This window comes from Scyliorhinus torazame, chromosome 5, assembly GCF_047496885.1.
Source record: "Scyliorhinus torazame isolate Kashiwa2021f chromosome 5, sScyTor2.1, whole genome shotgun sequence".
NCBI lineage: Eukaryota > Metazoa > Chordata > Chondrichthyes > Carcharhiniformes > Scyliorhinidae > Scyliorhinus > Scyliorhinus torazame.
Window position 1 is genome coordinate 108,259,687 of NC_092711.1, and position 21,522 is coordinate 108,281,208.

Sequence of the window (21,522 nt, forward strand, 5' to 3'; positions counted from 1 at the left end):
TCATTTTATGTTATTTGGTTAGTTTACCATGTTAGTTAGTTACTCATTATTAGATTGTAGTTATCATGTTACTTGTACTGTTAACTTTTCTTTTTGTTTGATGTGTAAGAGGAAAAAATTGTGAATGAAAAACTTCAATAAAATATATTTTTGAAAAAAAACTCCGCCAGCTTCTTAGCGAAGTACTCTGTTGGCCTTGCACCCTCTGTCCCTTCGGGCAAGCCCACAATTCTCAGATTGTGCCGCCTCGAGCGGTTCTCCAAGTCCTCGAGCTTTGCTCGGAGTCCTCTGTTGACCTCCACCACCCTCCGTAGCTCATCCCCCATCGAGGTGAGCTGATGATGTGCTGCGACACGGCCTCCTCCACTTCCTTCACCTTCTCGTCCTGCTCTCTCACCTCGGCCGATGTCTTTGCCACAGCTATCCTCACTGGGGCGATTGCCTCCTCCACCAATGTCTTCAATGCGACCGCCGTCTCCTTCCTCAACGCATCCATGTGCCTCACAAACTGCTTTTCGAGCTCCACCACCATCACCTCGGTCATCTTCTACACCGTAAGTAGTGCTGACCCACCACGCGGTCCGGCATCCGCCATCTTGTCAGCATATTTGCTCATCTTCTCATTCAACGGCGAGCCCACGTTTCCAACCTTTCTCAACGCTGCTTTTCGCATCCTTTAACGGCTTATTATTTTTCCTTTTTTTCCCATCTTCTTTCCTTCTTCAATCCTTTCGTTTTTTTTTTAAAAAACAAAAAGATTTTCTTCCTTCAAAGAAAAAGGGGGAAAAAAAATTTTCACCAAATTTCTTTAAAACATCTTTCTCTTCTTTTTTGTATTCCTCCAAAAATTCCCTCGGACCAGGCTTCAGTCTTCTTACCACATTCTAGGCGGGACATCCGATGTGGGACATCTCACCTACATCACGCCCTGGCTTTGGGCCTGCCGCCTCGGCCTCCGTTTGGCTCCGCCCCCGCTGCTCCTTTCAAATTTTCAGGTCCGGCTTTCAGGTTGTCCCGCTCCTCCTCCACGTGCAGCCGCTCCACCGAACCCACCGGGACCAGTCCCCCCCCCCCGCCCCCCCTCCCCCCTCACCCTTCCAACCCTCCGGCTCCCTGAAATGGAGCTTTGACGGGCGAGGGAGGCAGGGCCGACCCCGGAGAAGTTACATTTTTTTAAAAACAGCGGTGGCCCCCTGAAAAAGACCGCGATATCGTGGACCAGCAGGAGCTTCTCCTCATCGCGGCCGCTCCGCTCGCGAACGCCACCGGAAGTCAATTTATTTGACTTTTAGCCAGAATATTAGCCCCTGTAAATGGGCTGGAATTGTTATCAGCAGAAAGAGACCCAACTGAACATGGTTCAGTCCTGAATGTGAGGAACAGCAAAATCCAATCACTGTGGTTACTTGTGGCCTCGTTTGTGTCTCCGCAGGTTGGATGAATCACTGAATCCTTTCCCACACTCTGAGCAGGTGAATGGTCTCTCTCCAGTGTGAACTCGCTGGTGCGTGGACAGAGCGAATGGCTGAGTTAATCCCTTCCCACACTTGGAGCAGATGAATGGCCTCTCCTCAGTGTGAATCCGCTGATGTACAGTGAGGTCAGATGATCGTCTGAACCCAGTCCCGCAGTGAGAGCACCTGAACGGTCTCTCGTCAGTGTGAACACGTTGATGGCTCATCAGTTGCCCAGAACTTTTATAGCATTTCCCACAGTCCAGACACCTAAACGGTCTCTCACCAGTGTGAACTCGCTGGTGACTCAGCAAGTGGGCTGAAATAGTAAATCCCTTCCCACACTCTGAGCAGGCGAATGGTCTCGCCCCAGTGTGAACTCGCTGATGTCTATACAGAGTGGATGACTGAGCGAATCCCTTCCCACACTTGGAGCAGGTGAATGGTCTCTCCCCAGTGTGAATTCGCTGGTGTTTCCGTAAGGCCAATGAATCACTGAATCCCTTCCCACACTTGGAGCAGGCGAATGGTCTCGCCCCAGTGTGAACTCGCTGGTGTCTATACAGAGTGGATGACTGAGCGAATCCCTTCCCACACTTGGAGCAGGTGAATAGTCTCTCCCCAGTGTGAACGCGTCGGTGAGTTTCCAGGTGGGATGGGGACGTGAATCCTTTCCCACAATCCGCACATTTCCATGCTTTCTCCTCAGTGTGACTGCATTTGTGGCTTGTGAGGTCTGATAGAGCGAATCCTCGTCCACACAAACAATAAGAGTACGTTTTTTCCCCACTATGAACAATGCTTTTTCCTTCCATGTTCAAAATCCGCTGATATTCAGGATATGATAAATTGAAGACTCTGTCAGATCCTGATGTGATGCTTGGTTTCAGTTTCCGGACTTTGAAGCCTCCCCTTCGAACACCCTGTGAAACTGATTCAAAACAGAAAATAGGGAATGAGAGAGAACCCACAAAAACAGGTTGTGAAATTGAGCTGAATGAATCTGGTCATTTGTGGGGCCGGCACTGGGAAAAGGTGACATGAAAACTGCTGGATTGTTGTAAAAACCCAACTGGCCTCTTTGGGAGGAGAGAGAAAGAGGTGAAGAGGGATTTTGTACATCTACAAGACAGATTAAAGAGAATAGATGGCAAAGCAAACTCGATCTTGATCATCAGAAACTATAATATTGATACCAAAACAATGCTTCTGGTGGCACAGTGGTTAGCACTGCTTCCTCACAGCGCCAGGGACCTGGATTCAATTCCGGCCTTGGTGACTGGGTGTGTGGAGTTTGCAGTTTCTCCCCGTGTCTGCGTGGTTTCCACCCGGTGCTCAGGTTTCCTCCAACAGTCCAAAGAAGGGAAAGTTAGGTGGATTGGCCTTGATAAATTGCCCCTTAGTGTCCAGGGATGTGCAGGTTAGGTGGGGCTATGGGGTTACAGGGACAGGGTAGGGGTGTGGGCCTAGGCAGGGGGCCCTTTCAGAGAATTGGTGCAGACTTGATGGGCCAAATGGCCTCCTTCTGCACAGCAGGAATTCTATGGTTCTAATTCTATTCCATGAATCTTTATAAAGCTCTGGTCACCACTCTTGAGGAAGAATGTGAAGGTTCTTGGAGAAGGTGCAGAGGAGATTTACCAGAATGGTTCCAGCAAAGGAGGTTGAGGGGAGATTTGATTCAGGGACACAAGATTATGCCAGGTTTCCATCGGGTGGACAAAGAAACTGTTTCCATTCACTGATCGTGATATTCATTTTCTAATGAACCGAGTGACTCTGTCAGATCGCGATGTGACATTTGGTTTCTGTTTCCCGTCTGTTAAACCTCCACTTCCATTGTCCTGTAAATTTACAGAAACCTCACTGTCAGTTTCAGATAAAAATTCACAACATTCTCTCCTCGCCAACTTTGATTCAACGTATTCCTGGAGGTTTGATCACATGACCTTCCCCCATCCTCCAGCCATTAATCTGTCAACACATCCATCCTTGTGACACACTGCCTTCCTCGGCCAATGGGGAAGCAAAAGGATTCATTACTTTACAGGACAGTTACTATCCTAATGATTTTCCAGACACCCAGGTATGAACCTCGCCAACGCAGGGAGCGGAGTTCATAGAATTTACAGTGCAGAAGGAGGCCATTCGGCCCATCGAGTCTGCACCAGCTCTTGGAAAGAGCACCCTTCCCAAGGTCAACACCTCCACCCTATCCCCATAACCCAATAACCTCACCCAACACTAAGGGAGTTGGTGTGAACTCGTAGAGGAGGAGTTTCGGAACAGTAAATATAAATAACTTACCTCGGGAATTCACGGCCTAGTCAGCAGGGAGCGGAGTTGGTGCGAATCCGGGGAGGAGCAGCTTCGGAACAGTCAGTATAAATAACCTCGGGGATTAATGGCCTAGTCGGCAGGGAGCAGAGTTGATGTGAATCCGAGGAGGATTAGCTTCGGAACAGTAAGCTGGTTTAGCACACTGGGCTAAATCGCTGGCTTTGAAAGCAGACCAAGGCAGGCCAGCAGCACGGTTCAATTCCCGTACCAGCCTCCCCGGACAGGTACCGGAATGTGGCGACCAGGGGCTTTTCACAGTAACTTCATTTGAAGCCTACTTGTGACAATACGCGATTTTCATTTCATTTCATTTTCAATAACTTACCTCGGGGATTCACGCCCTAGTCGGCAGGGAGCGGAGTTGGGGCGAATCCGAGGAGGATCCTTCGGAACAGTAAGTATAATTTTTTTTTTTAAATTTAAAGTACCCAATTCATTTTTCCAATTAAGTGGCAATTTAGCGTGGCCAATCCACCTACCCTGCACATCTTTTTGGGTTGTGTGGGCAAAACCGACACAAATACGGGGAGAATGTGCAAACTCCACACGGACAGTGAGCCAGAGCCGGGATCGAACCTGGGACCCCAGCACCGTGAGACTGCAGTGCTACTCACTGCGACACCGTGCTGCCATCAGTAAGTATAAATAACTTACCTGTTGGGTATCTGGACTGGGGGCAAAAACTGAAACGTGACATCAGAGTAATTAACTAAGTTGGGGACTTAGTGACTAGGAGATTAGTAAGGAGATTAGTAACTAGGAGATTAGTAACTAGGAGATTGCTGAATGTTATCTATATCAACGATTTGGATGAGAATGTACAAGGCATGATCAGTAAGTTTGCAGATGACTACTGGTATTGAAGACAGTGAGGAAGGTTATCAAAAATTGCAGCTGGATCTTGATCAGCTGGGGAAGTGGGCCGAGAAATGGCAAATGGAGTTCAATACAGTAAGTGTGAGGAGTTGCATTTCGGAAAGTTGGAAAGTCACAGTGAATGGTAGGGCCTGAGGGAATATCGTGGAATAGAGGAACCTTGGACTTCAGGTGCACGGATCTCTAAAGGTGTGATATACACTTCCTCCTTCACAGGTATATAGGGCAGTGAAGATGACTTTTGGCCTTCATCAGTCAGGACATTGAGTATAGAAGTTGGGAAGTTATGTTGCAGTTGTCCAGGACGTTGGTGAGGTCACACCAGGAGTATTGTGTTCAGTTTTGGCTGCTTTGCAATAGGAGAGTCGAAAGTTGTTATTAAACTGGAGAAAGCGCAGACAAGATTTGAAAAAAAATGAAAATTGCTTATTGTCACGAGTAGGCTTCAATGAAGTTACTGTGAAAAGCCCTTAGTCGCCACATTCCGGCGCATGTTTGGGGAGGCTGGTACGGGAATTGAACCGTGCTGCTGGCCTGCCTTAGTCTGCTTTAAAAGCCCGCGATTTAGCCCAGTGTGCTAAACCAGCTCACAAGGATGGTGCTAGGACTCGAGACTGAGTTATCAGGAGAGATTGGACAGGCCAGGACCTTTTTCTTTGGAGCGTAGGACACTGAGGGGTGATCTTCCAGAGGTGTATGAGATCATGAGAGGCATGGATAGGATGAATGCTCTCAGTCTTTTTATCAGGGTTGGGGAATTGAGAACTAAAAGACTTTGGTCTAATTTCAGAGGGGAAAGAATTCATGGGAACCTAAGGAGCAACGGTTTTACACAGAGGATGGTACGGATGTGGAATGAGCTGAAGGAGGAAGTGGTTGAGGCAGGGACATTGGCAACATTGAAAAGGCATTAGGACAGATACATGGATAGGAAAGGTTCAGAGGTATATGGGCCAAAAGCATGCAAACTGGGTTGGCTTAGATGGACCTTTTGGTTGGCATGGGCCAGTTTGGGGCAAAGGGCCTGTTTCCGTGCTGTAGGTTCTATCCATGAACCCCAAGTCTCTTTGGACACCCACTGTACTTAACCTCTTTCCATTTAGAAAGTACTCAGCTCTAACCGTTATTGGTTCAAACTAGATAACCTCACACTTGTTTACATTGCCACAATCTTGGCCATTCACCTTGTCTGTCAATATCTGTCAATAGGGGCTGTTTAGCACTGTGGGCTAAATAGCTGGCTTGTAATGCAGAACAATGCCAGCAGCGAGGTTCAATTCCTGCAGCGGACTCCCCAAACAGCCACCGGAATGTGGTGACTGGGGGCTTTTCAGAGTAACTTCATTGAAGCCTACTTGAGACAATAAGCGATTATTATTATTAATATTATCATTATCTTCTTACAGTTTTATGCTGTCATCAATGCTGTCTACGATGCCACCGAACTTTGTATTATCAGCAAAAGTGCAGAAGAGGCACTTCTGTCCGTCGAGTTTGCACCAACACATCAAAACCTGACCCACCTACCTAATCCCATTTGCCAGCACTTGGCCCATAGCCCTGAATGTTATGACGTGCCAGTCTTCATCCAGGTACTTTTAAGAGGATGTGAGGCAACCCGTCTCTACCATCCTCCTCAGCAGTGCATTCCAGACCCTCACCACCCTCTGGGTAAAAATGTTTTTCCTCAATATATGTGTCAATAAATCTAATATAATCTAACCCCACTCTCTGCTGTCCGTTGGTTAGCCAATCCTCAATCCAAGCTAATATATTACCTCTAAACCTCGTGGGATCTTACCTTGTTTATTACCTTTTGTGTGACACCTTATCAACTGTATTCTGGAAGTCCAAATACATCTACAGGACCCCCATTATCCACCTGGCCTGTTGCATCTTCCAAGAACTCCAACGAGTCAAACACTTCACCAAACCAGGCTGACTGATGGATTGCGGTTTGACTTTCCAAATGTCCAGTTACTACTTCCTCAATAATGGATTCCAGCAGTTTCCCAACAACAGGCTTTAAACTAACTAGTTTCCGACTTTCTGCCTTTTTGAACAGGAGGGGTGCCATTAGTCTTTTTCTCCAATGCAGTGACATTGTCACTGGGTCAGTGTCTCCCCCCCCTTGGTCTCTGTGAGGTTGTTTGTGGAGAGAAGCCGGAAGCGGCGGATAGTGAGAGTGGAACATGTTCATTGTTTCACATTCGACTCTGGGGCCGGACTGCGGTTTGTAAACCCCACCCCCCCGACACTGACCCCTCACAATGCGCGGGGTGATTGACGGCATCACCGAACCAATAGGCGAAGGGTGGGCATGTCCGGAGGACCAACTGGTCCTCCAACCAATCAGCGTGAATGATGAGGCGGGACTGGGCTGAGTGAAGCATGCGCAATGTGATTAATGGTGACAGCAAAAGGTTCTTTCTCGGATCCACAATCCGGGGATGACGGGACGGAGGGAGAGATGAATCAGGAGGGTCGGTAGGAAAATTCGAGTACATGTTAGATAGACCAAAAATCCGGAAAAATAACCTGCCGGTACCTGGGGATCTGAGCGGGAGCTGCAGCTTTCTCACAAACAAGATTTTGCGGCCGCCATCTTTATTTGGTACTGGCAGCGGCGCGCATGCGCCATCGGGATCCTTATTTGGTTCACTAGCGGCAGTGCGCACGCGCACCCACCATCTTTATCGGGGCACGAGCAGAAGAGCGCAGGCTCAGTCGCCATCATTGTTGGGGGCAACATTTTCGAAACGTTCCTTCATGACAGAATGTCCAGCAAACTGCTTCACTCTGAGTTACAAATTCCTATTTATGGGGCAGAATATATGTCCAGGGCAGTGACAATAATTCGAATTTATATGGTGACTTGAACAGAATAAAACTTTGAAGACTTTCAGAGAAACATTACAAAGTAACAATTGCTGCAGGAAAGGATGTCCCGAAGCGTGGTACATTGGCGAGACCATGCAGACGCTGCGACAACGAATGAACGGACATCACGCAACAATCACCAGGCAGGAATGTTCCCTTCCAGTCGGGGAACACTTCAGCAGTCAAGGGCATTCAGCCTCTGATCTCCGGGTAAGCGTTCTCCAAGGCGGCCTTCAGGACCCGCGACAACGCAGAATCGCCGAGCAGAAACTTATAGCCAAGTTCCGCACACATGAGTGCGGCCTCAACCGGGACCTGGGATTCATGTCGCATTACATTCATCCCCCACCATCTGGCCTGCAAAATCCTACCAACTGTCCTGGCTTGATACAATTCACACCTCTTTAACCTGGGGTTACCCCATCTCTGGATCTGTAAAGATTTAATCACCTGCCAATGCTCGCATTCCTAGCATTGTTTGGCATCTTTGAATTTGTCTATATATGTGTTTCTGGAACAGACCTCTGCATTCACCTGAGGAAGGAGCAGCGCTCCGAAAGCTAGTGACATCGAAACAAACCTGTTGGACTTTAACCTGGTGTTGTAAGACTTCGTACTGTGCTCACCCCAGTCCAACGCCGGCATCTCCACATCAAAGTAACAATTGACACTGAGCCACAAGAGGAGATATTAGATTTTAAGGACAATCTTAATGGAGGAAAGTGAATCGGAGAGTTTTAAGGAGGAAATTCCAGAAATAGAGGCCCTGGAAACTAAGTAATGGTTGAGAGATTAAAATCAGGAATGCTCACGTGGCTGGAATTAAATGAGTGCAGAGATCTCAAAGGGGTGTGTGTGGAGGAGATTACAGTGATCAGGATGGTCATTACCTTGGAGTAAAACAATGAGAAATTTAAACTTTTTGTGCCTTTTAAAAGGAAGCATTTGCAGATCGGTGGGCACAGGGGCTGGTGTGAGTAAGCACTTGGGTAGCAGAGTTTTGGATGGGATGGAGGGGGTTGTTTAATGTTAGAGTCCAGCTGCGAGTGCGTTGGAATAATCTGGTTGAGAGGTAACAGAAGAATGGATGATGGTTTCTGCAGCAGATGGACAGAGACTAAGGTGGAGTCGAGCTATGTTCCTGAGGTGGAAGTCTGCAATCTTGGTGATGATGTGGATCTGTGGTCACAAGCTCATCTAGGGGTGAAATAGTTCACCATGGTTGTGAACAGTCTGCTTCAGCCTCAGACATTTGACAGGGATGGAATTTGTAACAAGAGAGTGGAGTTTGTAGCGGGGTTGAAAGGGAATGGGTTCAGTCTTGTCAATATTTAAATGGAGGAAAGTTCTGCTCATCCAGCCCTGGATGTTGGACGAGTTTGGACAGTGTGTGTCTTGGAAAGGAACTTGCAGGTGGTGATGTTCACATACATCTGCTGTCCTGCTCCATCCAGGTGGTGGAGGTTAAGTGTTTAGGAGATTCTGTCAAATTGTGATTCAGTTGTTGGTCCATTGCTTGCTGTTACCCTCACTCCTTTCTCACTCTCTCCCTTTCCATCAATCTTTTTGATTCTCTCTCTCTCCCACTACTCACTCTCTTTCTCTCTCACTCTGTTTCTCACATAAAATTCGAGTCCAGAGGGTTGTGGATGATACTAATCATTATTGTCACAAGTAGGCTTACATGAACACTGCAATGAAGTTACTGTGACCATCGATGAATATATTTAAGGCTCAGATGGTGAGATGTTTGGTCTCAGGAAGTCAAAGGACATAGAGAGCTAATGGGAAAGTGGAATTGAAGATGGAGGTCAGCCACAATCGTGTTCAAGGCAGAGCAGGTTCGACGGACCAAATGGTCTACTTCTGCTCCTATTTCTTGTGTTCGTGCAGAGGCCCGAATCTAGTTAACTTTTCACAACAGGTTCAACAGTTTTCGTTGTCACTTTTTCCCAGTGCCGGCCCCACAAGTTACCAGATTCATTCAGCTCAATTTCACAACATGCCTTTGTGTTTTTGTGGGTTCTCTCTCACTCCCTATTTTCAGTTTTAAATCAGTTTCACAGGGTATTAGCAGGGAAGGATGTGCAATTGGGAAACTCCAACCAAGCACCACATCAAAATCTGACAGTCGTGGAACTGATCGTAACCTGAAAATCATCAGATTTTGAACATGGAAGGAAAAAGCACAGTTCACAGTGGGGAGAAACCATACAAGTGTTCTGTGAGTTGTCAAAACACAAGCGCAGTCACAGCAGGGAGAAACCATGGAAATGTGGGGACTGTGTCAAGGCGTTCAATTACCCATCTGACCTGGCAACCCATCGACACATTCACACTGGGGAGAAGCCTGTCACCTGCCCCAAGTGTGGGCGTGGATTCACTCAGTCATACAGCCTGTTGATGCACCAGCGAGTTCACACTAGGGAAAGGCCTTTCACCTGCCCCGAGTGTAGGAAGGGATTCACTCATTCATCCCAACTGCTGACACACCAGCAGATTCACAATGATGAGAGACCTTTTAAATTCAGAAAATTCGGGAAGTGCTTTAAAAGTTCTCGGGTTCAGATGTCCCATCAAAGAGTTCACACTGACGAGAGACCGTTTAAATGCTGCCACTAGGTGACATCATCCAAAAGTGTTAGTTTTCACATGTCCACTGACAACACCCAGCTCTACCTCACCCCCATCCCTCCACATTCCTCCACTGTTACTAAATTATCAAACTGCTTGTCCCACATCCGGTACTGGATGGGCTGAAATTTCCCCCAATTAAAAATTGGGAAGACCAAAGCCATTGTCTTCAGTCACCATTAGAAATTCCATTCCCTAACTCCCGAGTCCATCCCTCTCCCTGGGAACTGTCTGAGGCTGAACAACACTCTGCACAATCTCCGTGTCAGATTTGACCCAAAGGTGAGTTTCTGACCCCATATCCACACCATCACTAATACCAGATATTTCAATCTCCATAATGTCACCTGTGTCCATTCCCACCCCAGCTGCTGCTGAAACCTCATCCATGCCCCTGTTACCTTTAGACTTGATTCCAATACATTCCTGTCCAGCCTCCCATTCACCCCACATGGAAATGGGAGATCATCCAAAACTCTGCGGACCGTGTATTTTCTCACACAAAGTCCTGTTCACCTTCACCGCTGTGCTCACTGACCTACATTGGGTCTGATTAAGCAAAGCCTCCATTATAAAATTTGCATTCATGTTGTCAAATCCCTCTATGGCCATGAACATCGTCAGCCTTTAACCATGGAAGCAAAGAGCCCTGTTCAATGTGGGGAGAAACAGTTCACGTGTTCTGAATGTAGATGATGTTTTAGCCGATGACCTAACCTTTCGAACAATATGTAGTCTCGCTGGGAGAAGCTTTGGAAATCTGGGGACTGTGGAATAGATGTAATCAGACCTGGAGATTCATCGACCTGTTCACACTGAGGAGCGACCGTTAATGTTCTCCGTGTGTGGGGAGGGATTCACTCAGCTAACCAGCCTCACTTCATCAGGGTCAATCTGTACTGGACTGTTACCAAGTGCAATGTATCTTTCCTGAGGTTTGGTGCCCTGTACGGAACACAGTTCATGCAGCAAGTGAGGAAAAGACAGCAGGAATTTTTCTAATCTGTGATTTACAAGGACACATACTCCGGTTCCCAGCAGTTACGTTTCTTCAGTAATTTCCTCATTCTCCCTAAACTACCCTGCCTGTTAATTCTGTTATTTCTGATAGTTCCACTACTGTAACAACAAACATCACAAATTAGAATTCAATCCGTTGCAAGGGCAGCACGATGTCACAGTGGTTAGCACTGCTGCTTACGGCACTGAGGTCCCAGGTCCGATCCTGGCCCTGGGTCACTGTCTGTGTGGACTTTACATATTCTCCCTGTGTTTGCGTGGGTCTCATCCCCAAAACCCAAAGATGTGCAGGGTAGGTGAATTGACGATGCTAAATTGCCCCTTAATTGAAAAAAAAAAAAAATTGGGTACTCTAAATTTATTTTTAAATTTTTAAAATCTGTTCCATGATTCACTCTGGTTTAAGTTTATGTTGAGGTTAATAACAGACAAACTCTGTCCTCCTTTCCCCCCCCCCCCCCCAACGTATCTGATTAGAGTTTCCAATGAGTCGATTCTGTGGAATGGAATGTCTTATCAGCGTTTCCACGGTGACCTGTCTGCAGTGAAGGAATGTCTTATCAGCGTTTCCACGGTGACCTGTCTGCAGTGAAGCGCCTGCTTGAGTTTCTAACTCAGACTAAACTTCTCTCTCCCATAACACGCATTATATCAGACATTGGATGTCAATGTATTTCAGCCATGTTAATATCTCCAAAACCCTAAAAGGAGTTCAGATACACAAATGTTTAAATGTGGGAGGACAAGTTGATAAAGTGTTTAAAAAACACATGGGATCCAAGGTTTTATAATTCTTGGTGTGGAATACAAAATGACAGAGGTCATTTAAATCTGTACAAATTATTGGTTTGGCTGCAGTTTAGAATATTAGATCAGGTTTTGGGGATCTTACACCAGGAAGGATGTCAAGGCCATGGGAAGGGTGCAGAAGAGATTCACTGAAATGATCCCAGGGAAGAGAGGCTTCAGTTACCAGGAGAGATTAGAGAAACTGGGGCTCTTTTCATTCGAACAGAGGCTGACAGGAGATCAAAGGGAGGGGGGTTCGATTCCGGCCTTGGGTGACTGTGTAGAGTTTGCACTTCCTCCCCACGTCTGCATGAGTTCCTTCCGGGTGCTCCAGTTTCCTCCCACAGTCCAAAGACGCACAGGTTAGGTGGATTGGCCATTCTAAAAGATTCCCCTGAGTGTCCAAAGGTTAGGTGGGGTTACGGGGATAGGGTGGAGGAGTGGTCCTGAGTGGGGTGCCGGTTTGAAGCGTTAGTGCAGACTCGATGGGCCGAGTGGCCTCCTTCTGCGCTGTAGGGATTCTATGAAACAGAAAAATACTTGGATGAAATATAAAGAAATGGTGCAACAGTGTTCAGCACTCTCACTGTCCCTCAGGAACTGTGCGGGGGGGGGGGGGGGGGGGGGGGTGATGGTGTCTCTGATCTCTGAATGAAATGTTATTTTTAAAGTGAAGGGTGCCTGTACTGGAAAATCTGAGTACCACGTGCCAGCTTGAACCATTCTCCAATCAGTTCCAGCACAGCTCCCTCGACATTGCCCCATGAAACACTCCCAAGGCTGATACAAAATGTTGTTAGATACAGAGTAAATCTCCCTCGATGCTGTCCCCATCAAACACTCCCACAATAGGTATAGCACAAGGTTAGACACAGTAGAAATCCCCTTACACACTGTCCCCATCAAAAACTCCCAGGACAATTACAGCACGGGGTTAGATACAGAAGAAATCCCCATATACACTGACCTCATCAAACACTCTCGGACAGGTACAACACTGGGTTTGATACAGAGTAAAGCTCCAGTTACCCTCGGTCATCAAACACTGCCAGAGCAGATACACAGGCAGGTTAGCAAAACCATCCCTGGATGCCACGGCTAGGAGAGACAGAATGGAAGGTATTGGGAGCTGGGACTGTTAAAATTTGGTTTGGGGATTGCAGATTACCCACAACATGGAGTGGGGGAATGGGGTTAGATCAAGCTTACAGTGCATCCAGGTAGATAAATCCCCGGAAACTGGTGAAATGTATCCCAGGAAATTGTGGGAGGCTAGGATGGAAATTGCGGGTTCCCTAGTAGAGATATTGAATCGTCGATAGCCACAGGTGAGGTGCCTGAAGATTGGAAGGTACCAAATGTTATGCCTTTGTTTAAGAAAGGCCAGAGGGAAAAGCCTGGGAATTACAGACAGGTGAGCCTCACGTTTGTGGTGGATAAGTTGTTAGAAGGCTTTCTGAGAGAGGATCAACAGGCATTTAGAAAGACGAGGGCTGATTAGGGACAGCCAACGTTGCTTTGCAAGTGGAAAATCATGAATCACAAATTTGATTGGGTTTTTTGAAGGGGGAACCAAGAAGGTAGATGAGGGCAGTGCAGTTGACACTGTCGACAAGGACTTTAGCGAGGCCTTTGATAAGGTACCGCATGGTAGGTTGTTGCACAAGGTTAAATCTCACGGGATCCAGGGCGAGGTAGCCAATTGGATACAAAATTGGCTTGACGACAGAAGACAAAGAGTGGTTGTAGAGGGTTGTCTTTCAAACTGGAGGCCTGTGACCAGCGGTGTGCCTCAGGGATCAGTGCTGGGTCCACTGTTATTTATATTAATTATTTGGATGAGAATGTAGGAGGCAGGTCAGTACGTTTGCAGATGCCACCATGATTGGTGGCACAGTGGACAGTGAAGGTTATCCAGTGGACAGTGAAGGTTATCCAGTGGACAGTGAAGGTTATCTAGGATTGCAACGGGACCTGAATCAATTGGGTCAGTGGGCCAATGAATGGCAGATGGAGTTTAATTTAGATAAGTAGGAGGTGATGCATTTTGTTAGATCAATTCGGGGCAAGACCTACTCAATTAATGGTCGGGAGTTGGGGAGAGTTATAGAACAAAAAGATCTAGGAGTACAGGTTCATAGCTCCTTGAAAGTGGAGTCACAGGTGGTGAAGAAGGCATTTAGCATACTTGGTTTCATTGGTCAGAACATTGAATATAGGAGTTGTGATGTCTTGCTGAAGTTGGACAAGACATTAGTAAGGCCAGACACGGAGTACTGTGTACAGTTCTGGTCACCATATTATAGAAAGGATATTATTAAACCAGAAAGAGTGCAGAAGAGATTTACGAGGATGCTACCAGGACTTGATGGTTTGAGTTATAAGGAGAGGCTGGATAGACTAGGACATCCTTCTTGTCCTGTGCACAGGACCCTGGCTCTGACCTAACTAGTCCTGCCCTGCCCTTTATCATGTAATCCTTTGCCTTGTTTTCCCTCCAGATTTTTCCTCACTATCAAGTGTCTAATCATTTTTTGTGTCATAGGTTAACTTCTTATTGATGTTCCTACATTTACTTTCCAATCAATGATATAAACCAGGAATGAAGGATCCAGTACCGAATCCTTTGAAACCGGCACTGGAAACAGCCCTTTGATTTTCTCTATTCTTTATGGGATGTGAGTGTCAGGGGCAAACCAGCTGGGTTGCCCATACCTAATTGCCCTTAAACTGAGTGGCTTGCTGGGCAATTTCAGAGGGCAGTTCAGAGTTAAACACATTGCAATGGGTTGGCCAGACCAGGTAATGATGGCAGATTTCCTTCCCAGAGGCAACCACGGGGTGGTTTTTACAACAATCAACAATAATTTAATGTTCACACAGGGACTAGCTTTTAATTCCAGATTTATTCATTGAATTTGTTTCTTCCAGCTGCCATGGTGGAATTTGATCCATGTCCACAGAATGATAGCCAAGGCTTCTGAATTACTTGTCCTGTGATATTACCACAGTGTCACCATCTTCCAGTCACAAAAAAACACCCAACAATCGTCAATTAGCACTTCCTGCCATTGAGGCAATTTTAAATCCAACTCATAACTTTCTCTTGGATCTCATGATCTTTTAGTTTTCTGCCCAGTTTGCCATATGGCACCGTGTAGATGTAGAGAGATTGTTTCCAGTTCTGAGACAATCCAAAATTTGGGGTCAGAAATGCATGAAAGTCACAGATAAATCTCATGGGAAATAAGGAGAAATGTGTTTACTCCGAGCGATTAGAATGTGGAACTCACTATCACAGGATGTGGTTGTGGCAAAAAGCTGAGATCCTTTCAAAAGGAAACTAGATGAATGCATGAGAGAGAAAGGAATAGAAAGAGAGACTGAAAGACTGAGCTGAGTAGATGGGATGGGAGGAGAAACGTGTGGAGTACCAACACCCGCAGAAGCCAGTTGGGACAAGTGGCCTGTTTCTGTTCTGTGTATTCTCTGTAATTCCTCTAAACTTTTCCAGGGTATTAGAAGACGAGAATTTACTGGCAGCGATCTGAAATTAATTATCAGGAACATTCAGAGTGACTCTCTTCATCAGGACCTGAATGTGGAAGGAGAAATGTTTGTCTGTTCTGTCTGTGGGAAAGATTTCAAAAATCAGTGACTGGAAAAGCACCGAGATACCCACACAGCCAAGTGAGAGTGTTCCAGTGAACTGAACTGACTGTGGAAATAGCTTCAACCAGTTACACTGCTTGACAAAACATCACACCATTCACAGCAGGGAGAAATGTACACGTGTTCTGTGTGTGGACGAAGCTTCAACTGATCATTTAACCTAAAGAGACACAACAACACTGACACCATGGAGAAACCGTGGAAATGTGGGGACTGTGGGAAGGGATTCAGTTACCCATACCAGCTGGAAATTCATCGACGCAGTCACACTGGAGAGAGGTCATTCACCTGCTGTGTGTGTGGGAAGGGATTTGCGGAGTTATCCAAGCTCCCTATCCACATGCGAGTTCACACCGGGGAGAAGCCATTCCCCTGCTTGGTGTTTGGGAAGGAATTTGCACAATTATCCAGCCTGCTGACACATCGACGTGTTCATACTGATAAGAGACCTTTTAAATGTTCTGAGTGTGAGAAGAGTTTGAAAAGCAGAGGTGAGGTGCTGACACACCAGCGCAGCCACACGGGAGAGAGGCCATTCACCTGCTCCATGTGTGGGAAGGGATTCAGTCAGTCATCCACCCTGCGGATACATCAGAGAGCTCACACTGGTGAAAGACCGCTCAGTTGCTCTATGTGTGGGAAGAGATTCACTCAGTCATCCAGTCTGGTGGAGCACCAAAGAGTTCACAGTGGGGAGAGGCCGTTCATCTGCTCTGTGTGCGGGAAGGGATTTACTCATTCATTCAACCTACTGAGACAGCAGCGAGTTCACACTGGGGAGAGGTCATTCATCTGTTCTGTGTGTGGGAAGGGATTCACTCGTTCATCCAACTTTGTGACACACCAGCGAGTTCAGAAGTGAGAGCAGGGGCTTGTTTCACTGTTGTTAATCACATCCAAATTGAAACATGTTTGTTCGGATAATTGAAGTTTGTTTTCCTGATTTTCATAGCCCAATAACTGAGCTGGTGTTTAATGTTTTCGATAAATGTCAAATTTGCTTCCAACACATTTTTGTAGATTTTTGTCTTTCCCTCCTGAGTGTTTAGAATCACCTGTCTGAAGCTCAAAGGACAATCGGAGGTAGAATCATGTGGCAGGAACAGAACTTCAGCCTGGACACAGTCCTTCAGGCTCCCACTGAGAGAATCACCGCTTTCTCATCTCTCTTCAGTGACAGTAAAGTCCCCACGTGGGTTAATCTTGTCAGATTTATGACTCAAACTAAATACAAATTCTCCAACTGCTGTTGTGGGATTGGAACTCACATCTCCAGAGCATTTTGTTTAGATTCCGCATTACTAATCCAATAACGTAACCACTCGGCTATCGTACCTTTCTTTATTTGGAGATCTGTTGTATAATCATAGCAGCAGTTAACAGGCTCCGCTGAGATCCTCTTAATTTAATAATAATAATCTTTATTCTCACAAGTAAGCTTACATTAACTCTGCAATGAAGTTACTGTGAAAATCCCCTAGTCGCCACATTCTGGAGCCTGTTCGGGTACACTGAGGGAGAATTCACAAGTTACCTAAAAGCACGTCTTTCAGGTCTTGTGGGAGGAAACTGGAGCACCCGGAGGGAACCCACGCAGACACTGAGAATTCGCAGACTCCACACAAATAGTGACCCAAGCCGGAATCGAACCTGGGACCCTGCGCTGTGAAGCAACAGTGCTAATCACTGTGCTACCATGCCACTCAGAGATTTAACCTCAACCCCACATTCCTGTCCCCCCCGAATAGCCTTTCACCCCCGTGTTGATTAAGAATCTCTCTAGCTCTGCCTTAAAAAATATTCAGAGACTATTGTTTCTGCTGCCTTTTGAGGATGAGTTCCAGAGATTCATGACCGTCTGAGAGAAACAAATTTTTCTAATCTCTGTAATAAATAAGCTACCTCCTTATTTTCAAACCCTGACCCCGAGTTCTAGATTCTCCGACACGAGGAAACATCCTCTCCACATCCACACTTTCAACGGCCCTCGGGATCTTAAAGGTTTCAATCAAGTTGCCTCTTACTCTTCTGAACTCTAGTAGATAACTTCCTCAACCTTTCCTCATAAGATGAGCCACCCTTTCCAGGTATTAGTCCAGTAAACTTTCTCAGAACTGCTTCTGATGCATTTACATATTTCCTTAAATAAGTAGACCAATACTGTACATAGTACTCCAGATGTGGCCTCACCAATTTGTTGTACAACTGAAGCATAATCTCCCTACTTTTGTAATCAATTCCCCTCACAATAAATGATGAAATTCAATGAGCTTTCCTATTCACTTGCTGTACTTCTATACCAGCCGTTTGTGATTCACACACAAGGACACCCAAATCCTTATGCACCCTAGAGCTTTTCAACTTCTCATCATGTAGATAAAAGCGTTTTTCAAATTCTTCCTGCCAAGCTGATCAATTTCACATTTTCTCAAATTATACTCCATTTGCCTGAGCTTTGCCCACTCACTTCACCTATCTATGTCCCTTTGTAGCCTCCTTATGTCCTTTTCACAATTTACTTTCCTCCCTATCTTTCTGTCATCAGCAAATTTAACAACCATACCTTCAATCTCTTAAGTCTTTACCTAAATTATAATAAGTTGAGACCCTAGCACTGATCCCTGTCGCACACCACTTGTCACAACCTGTCAACTAGAAAAAGACCCATTCGCACCAACTCTGCTTCCTGATAGCTAGCCAATCTGCAATACATACCAATATGTTACGGCCTACACCATGAGCTTTTATTTCACACAATAACCTTTGATGTGGCACCTTATCAAATGCCTCCTGTAAATCTAAATACAGTGCATCCACCGGTTCCCCTTTATCCACAGTACATATAACTCCTGCAAATAACTCCAATAAATTGGTTTCACATAATTTTCCTTTCACAAAACCATCTTGACTCTGCCTGATTGAATTTTTCCAAGTTTCCTGCTGTAACATATTTAGTAATGGCTTCTAACATTTTCACTCTGACAGATTTTTAGCTAACTGGCCTATAGTTCCTTGCTTCTGTCTCCCTTTTTGAATAAATTAGTTACATTTGCTATCTTGCAATCTAATGGGACCTTCCTCCAATCTCGGGAATATTGGAAAATTAAAACCAGTGCAATAACTATCTGATTAGTGACTTCTTTCAAGTCTTTACGGTGAGGTCTATCTGGACCAGGGGACTTTTAAGCCCACAGACCCAATAATTTGCCCAATACCACTTGCTTGGTTATTGTAATTTTGACGCGTTCCTCCCACCCTTCCATTTCATGATTTGCAGCTATTTCTGCAATATTACTTGTTCCTCAATTGTGAAGGTAGATGTAAAATACATGTTTAATTCATCCGCCATCGCCCTACTTTCCATTCCCCAGATGCACTTTCTAAAGCACCAATGTTCACTTTGTTAATTATTTTCTTATTTAAATATCTATAGAATTCCTATTGTCCATCTTTATATTTCTGGCTAACTTTCGCTCATACTCTAGTTTCTCCTTCCTTATAAATAGTTTCATCACTTTTTATGTTCTTTATATTCTTTCCAATCTTCTGACCTGCCACTTGTCTTTGTGCAAATATGTGCTTTTTCTTTCAGTTCAATATTGTCTTTAACTCCATTAGTGAACCACAGATGATGGGCCCTACCCTTGGAATTTTCTTTTTCATTTGAATGTGGCTATTCGGTATATTCTCAAATATCCTTTTGAATGTCTGCCACTAAACATCTGTTGATCCATCCCTTAAGCACATTTGCCAGTTCACTCTCACTAGCTCCAACTTCATGCCCTCAGAATTGCTCTTAATCAAGTTCAAAATACTCGTCTTGGACAAACTCTTCTCTCCCTGAAACTGAATGTAAAACTCAATCATGGGGTGGCATGGTGGTTAATAATAATAATCTTTCTTATCACAAGTAGGCTTACATTAACACTGCAATGAAGTTACTGTGAAAATCCCCGAGTTGCCACATTCTGCCGCCTGTTCGGGTACACAGAGGGAGAATTCAGAATGTTTAATTCACCTAACAAGCACTTCTTTCGGGACTTGGTGGAGGAAATAGGAGCACTCAGAGGAAACCCATACAGACACAGTGAGAATGTGCAGACTCTGCACAGACAGGTGACCAAAACCGGGATTCGAACCCGGGTGCTACCATGCTGCCGTGCGCTGCTGTTTCACGGCGCTGAGGACCCGGGTTTGATTCCGGACCCGGGTCTCATGTGGAGTTTGTACTTCTCCCCGTGTCTGCATGGGTCTCACCCCCACAACCCAAAATGATGTGCAGGAGAGTTGAATCCGATATGCTAAATTGCTCCTTAATTGAAAAAAAGAATACCCTCAATCCATGAGGGTATCAATTAATCCTATCTCATTGCACAATATCAGGTCTAGTATAGCCTGTCCTTTGGTTGGTTTCAGAATGTGCTGTTCTAGGAAACTATCCTGAAAACATTGTATAATCTCCTCATCTAAGGTACTTTTGCCATCTGATTTTTCCAATTTATATGTAGATTAAAATCTCCCTTGATTATTGCTGTACTTTTCTGACAAGCTCACATTATTTCTTCTTTTATACCCTGTCCTATTGCATAGCTACAATTTGGAAGCATCACTCCCACAAGTAACATCGACCTTTATAATTTCTCACCTTGGCCCAAACTGCTTCTACATCCTGGTTTTCTGAATTTAGGTAATCCCTCTCTAATGTGCTAATAGCATCCTTAATAAACAGAGCCACCCTTCCATCTATTCCTAGCTTCTTATCATTCCTAAATCTCACCTCCCCTTCAATATTCAGGTCCCAAGCTATGTGATCCTGTAGCCATGTCTCTGTAATAGCTATCAGATCACACTTACTGCAAATAGGATTTAGTATCAGTTCATTCATTTTGGTTTGAATGCTACGTGCATTCAGACACAGAGCCTTAACTGTTGTCCTTTTATCATTTTTGTAGCATAAACATAGAATTTACGATGCAGAAGGAGGCCATTCGGCGTATTGAGTCTTTGCCGGCCCTCGGAAAGAGTACCCTACTTAAGCCCACACCTCCACCCCATCCCCATAAGCCCTCCTACCCTTTTTGGACACTAAAGGCAATTTAGCATGGCCAATCCATCTAACCTGCACATCTTTGGATTGTGGGAGGAAACCAGAGCACCCGGAGGAAACCCACGCAGACACGGGGAGAACGTGCAGACTCCACACAGACAGTGACCCAAGCCAGGAATCGAGCCTGGGACCCTGGAGCTATGAGGCAACTGTGCTAACCACTATGCAGTCGTGCCACTCATAGCATCTTGCCTTATCTGCTGAATCACTCTTAGATCTGTCCCTTGCTGTCACGGTCTGTTTACCATTTCCTATATTAGTACTTGTCTCTTGTCTTGTCTCTACCTTGGTGTGTGCTACCATTGGCCTCCGCTTTGTCAGTCAGACTCAGCCATGGGCAGTGGCTGTGCTGCTCCCCATAGTTGAAATGCTGGCAGCTCATTCTGTAGGATCACAAGCTCAGAATAACCACTTTTTAATGTACTAGAGGGCAATCAGCGACTCGGACTGAACCCAAACACATTCATACTGGTGAGAGGCTGTTCACCTGCTCTGTGTGAGAAGAGATTCAATTTGTCAACTCACAAACTGACCTGCCAATGCACAAGTGACTGCAAGGATTTGATTCTGCTGTTATTGCTGCTGACAATGCAGCATGCTTGCCTTCATCAGCCGGGGCAATGAGTACAGAAGTTGGAAAATCATGTTGCAGCTATATAAAATCTTGGTTAGCCCGCATTTGGAATATTGCGTGCAGTTCTGGTCACCATATTATCAGAAGGACGTGGAATCTTTGGAGAGAGTGCAAAG

At 45.6% G+C, this 21,522-nt stretch overlaps 1 protein-coding gene across 1 annotated transcript; it reads right to left on the reverse strand.

Moving 5' to 3' along the window:
* Positions 1-1,090: 1,090 nt before the first annotated feature.
* LOC140419352 (uncharacterized) lies at positions 1,091-7,278 on the reverse strand. Its single transcript, XM_072503230.1, has 2 exons — positions 7,219-7,278; positions 1,091-2,385 (listed from the first exon to the last, which is right to left on the reverse strand). Exon 2 carries the CDS (start codon positions 2,267-2,269, stop codon positions 1,403-1,405), a length of 867 nt encoding a protein of 288 aa, XP_072359331.1. The 5' UTR covers positions 2,270-2,385; positions 7,219-7,278; the 3' UTR covers positions 1,091-1,402.
* Positions 7,279-21,522: the final 14,244 nt, after the last annotated feature.

Coding starts and splice junctions, on each gene's coding strand:
- LOC140419352 (XM_072503230.1), bottom strand. CDS start 2,269: ATGGAAGGAAAAAGCATTGTTCATAGTGGGGAAAAAACGTACTCTTAT.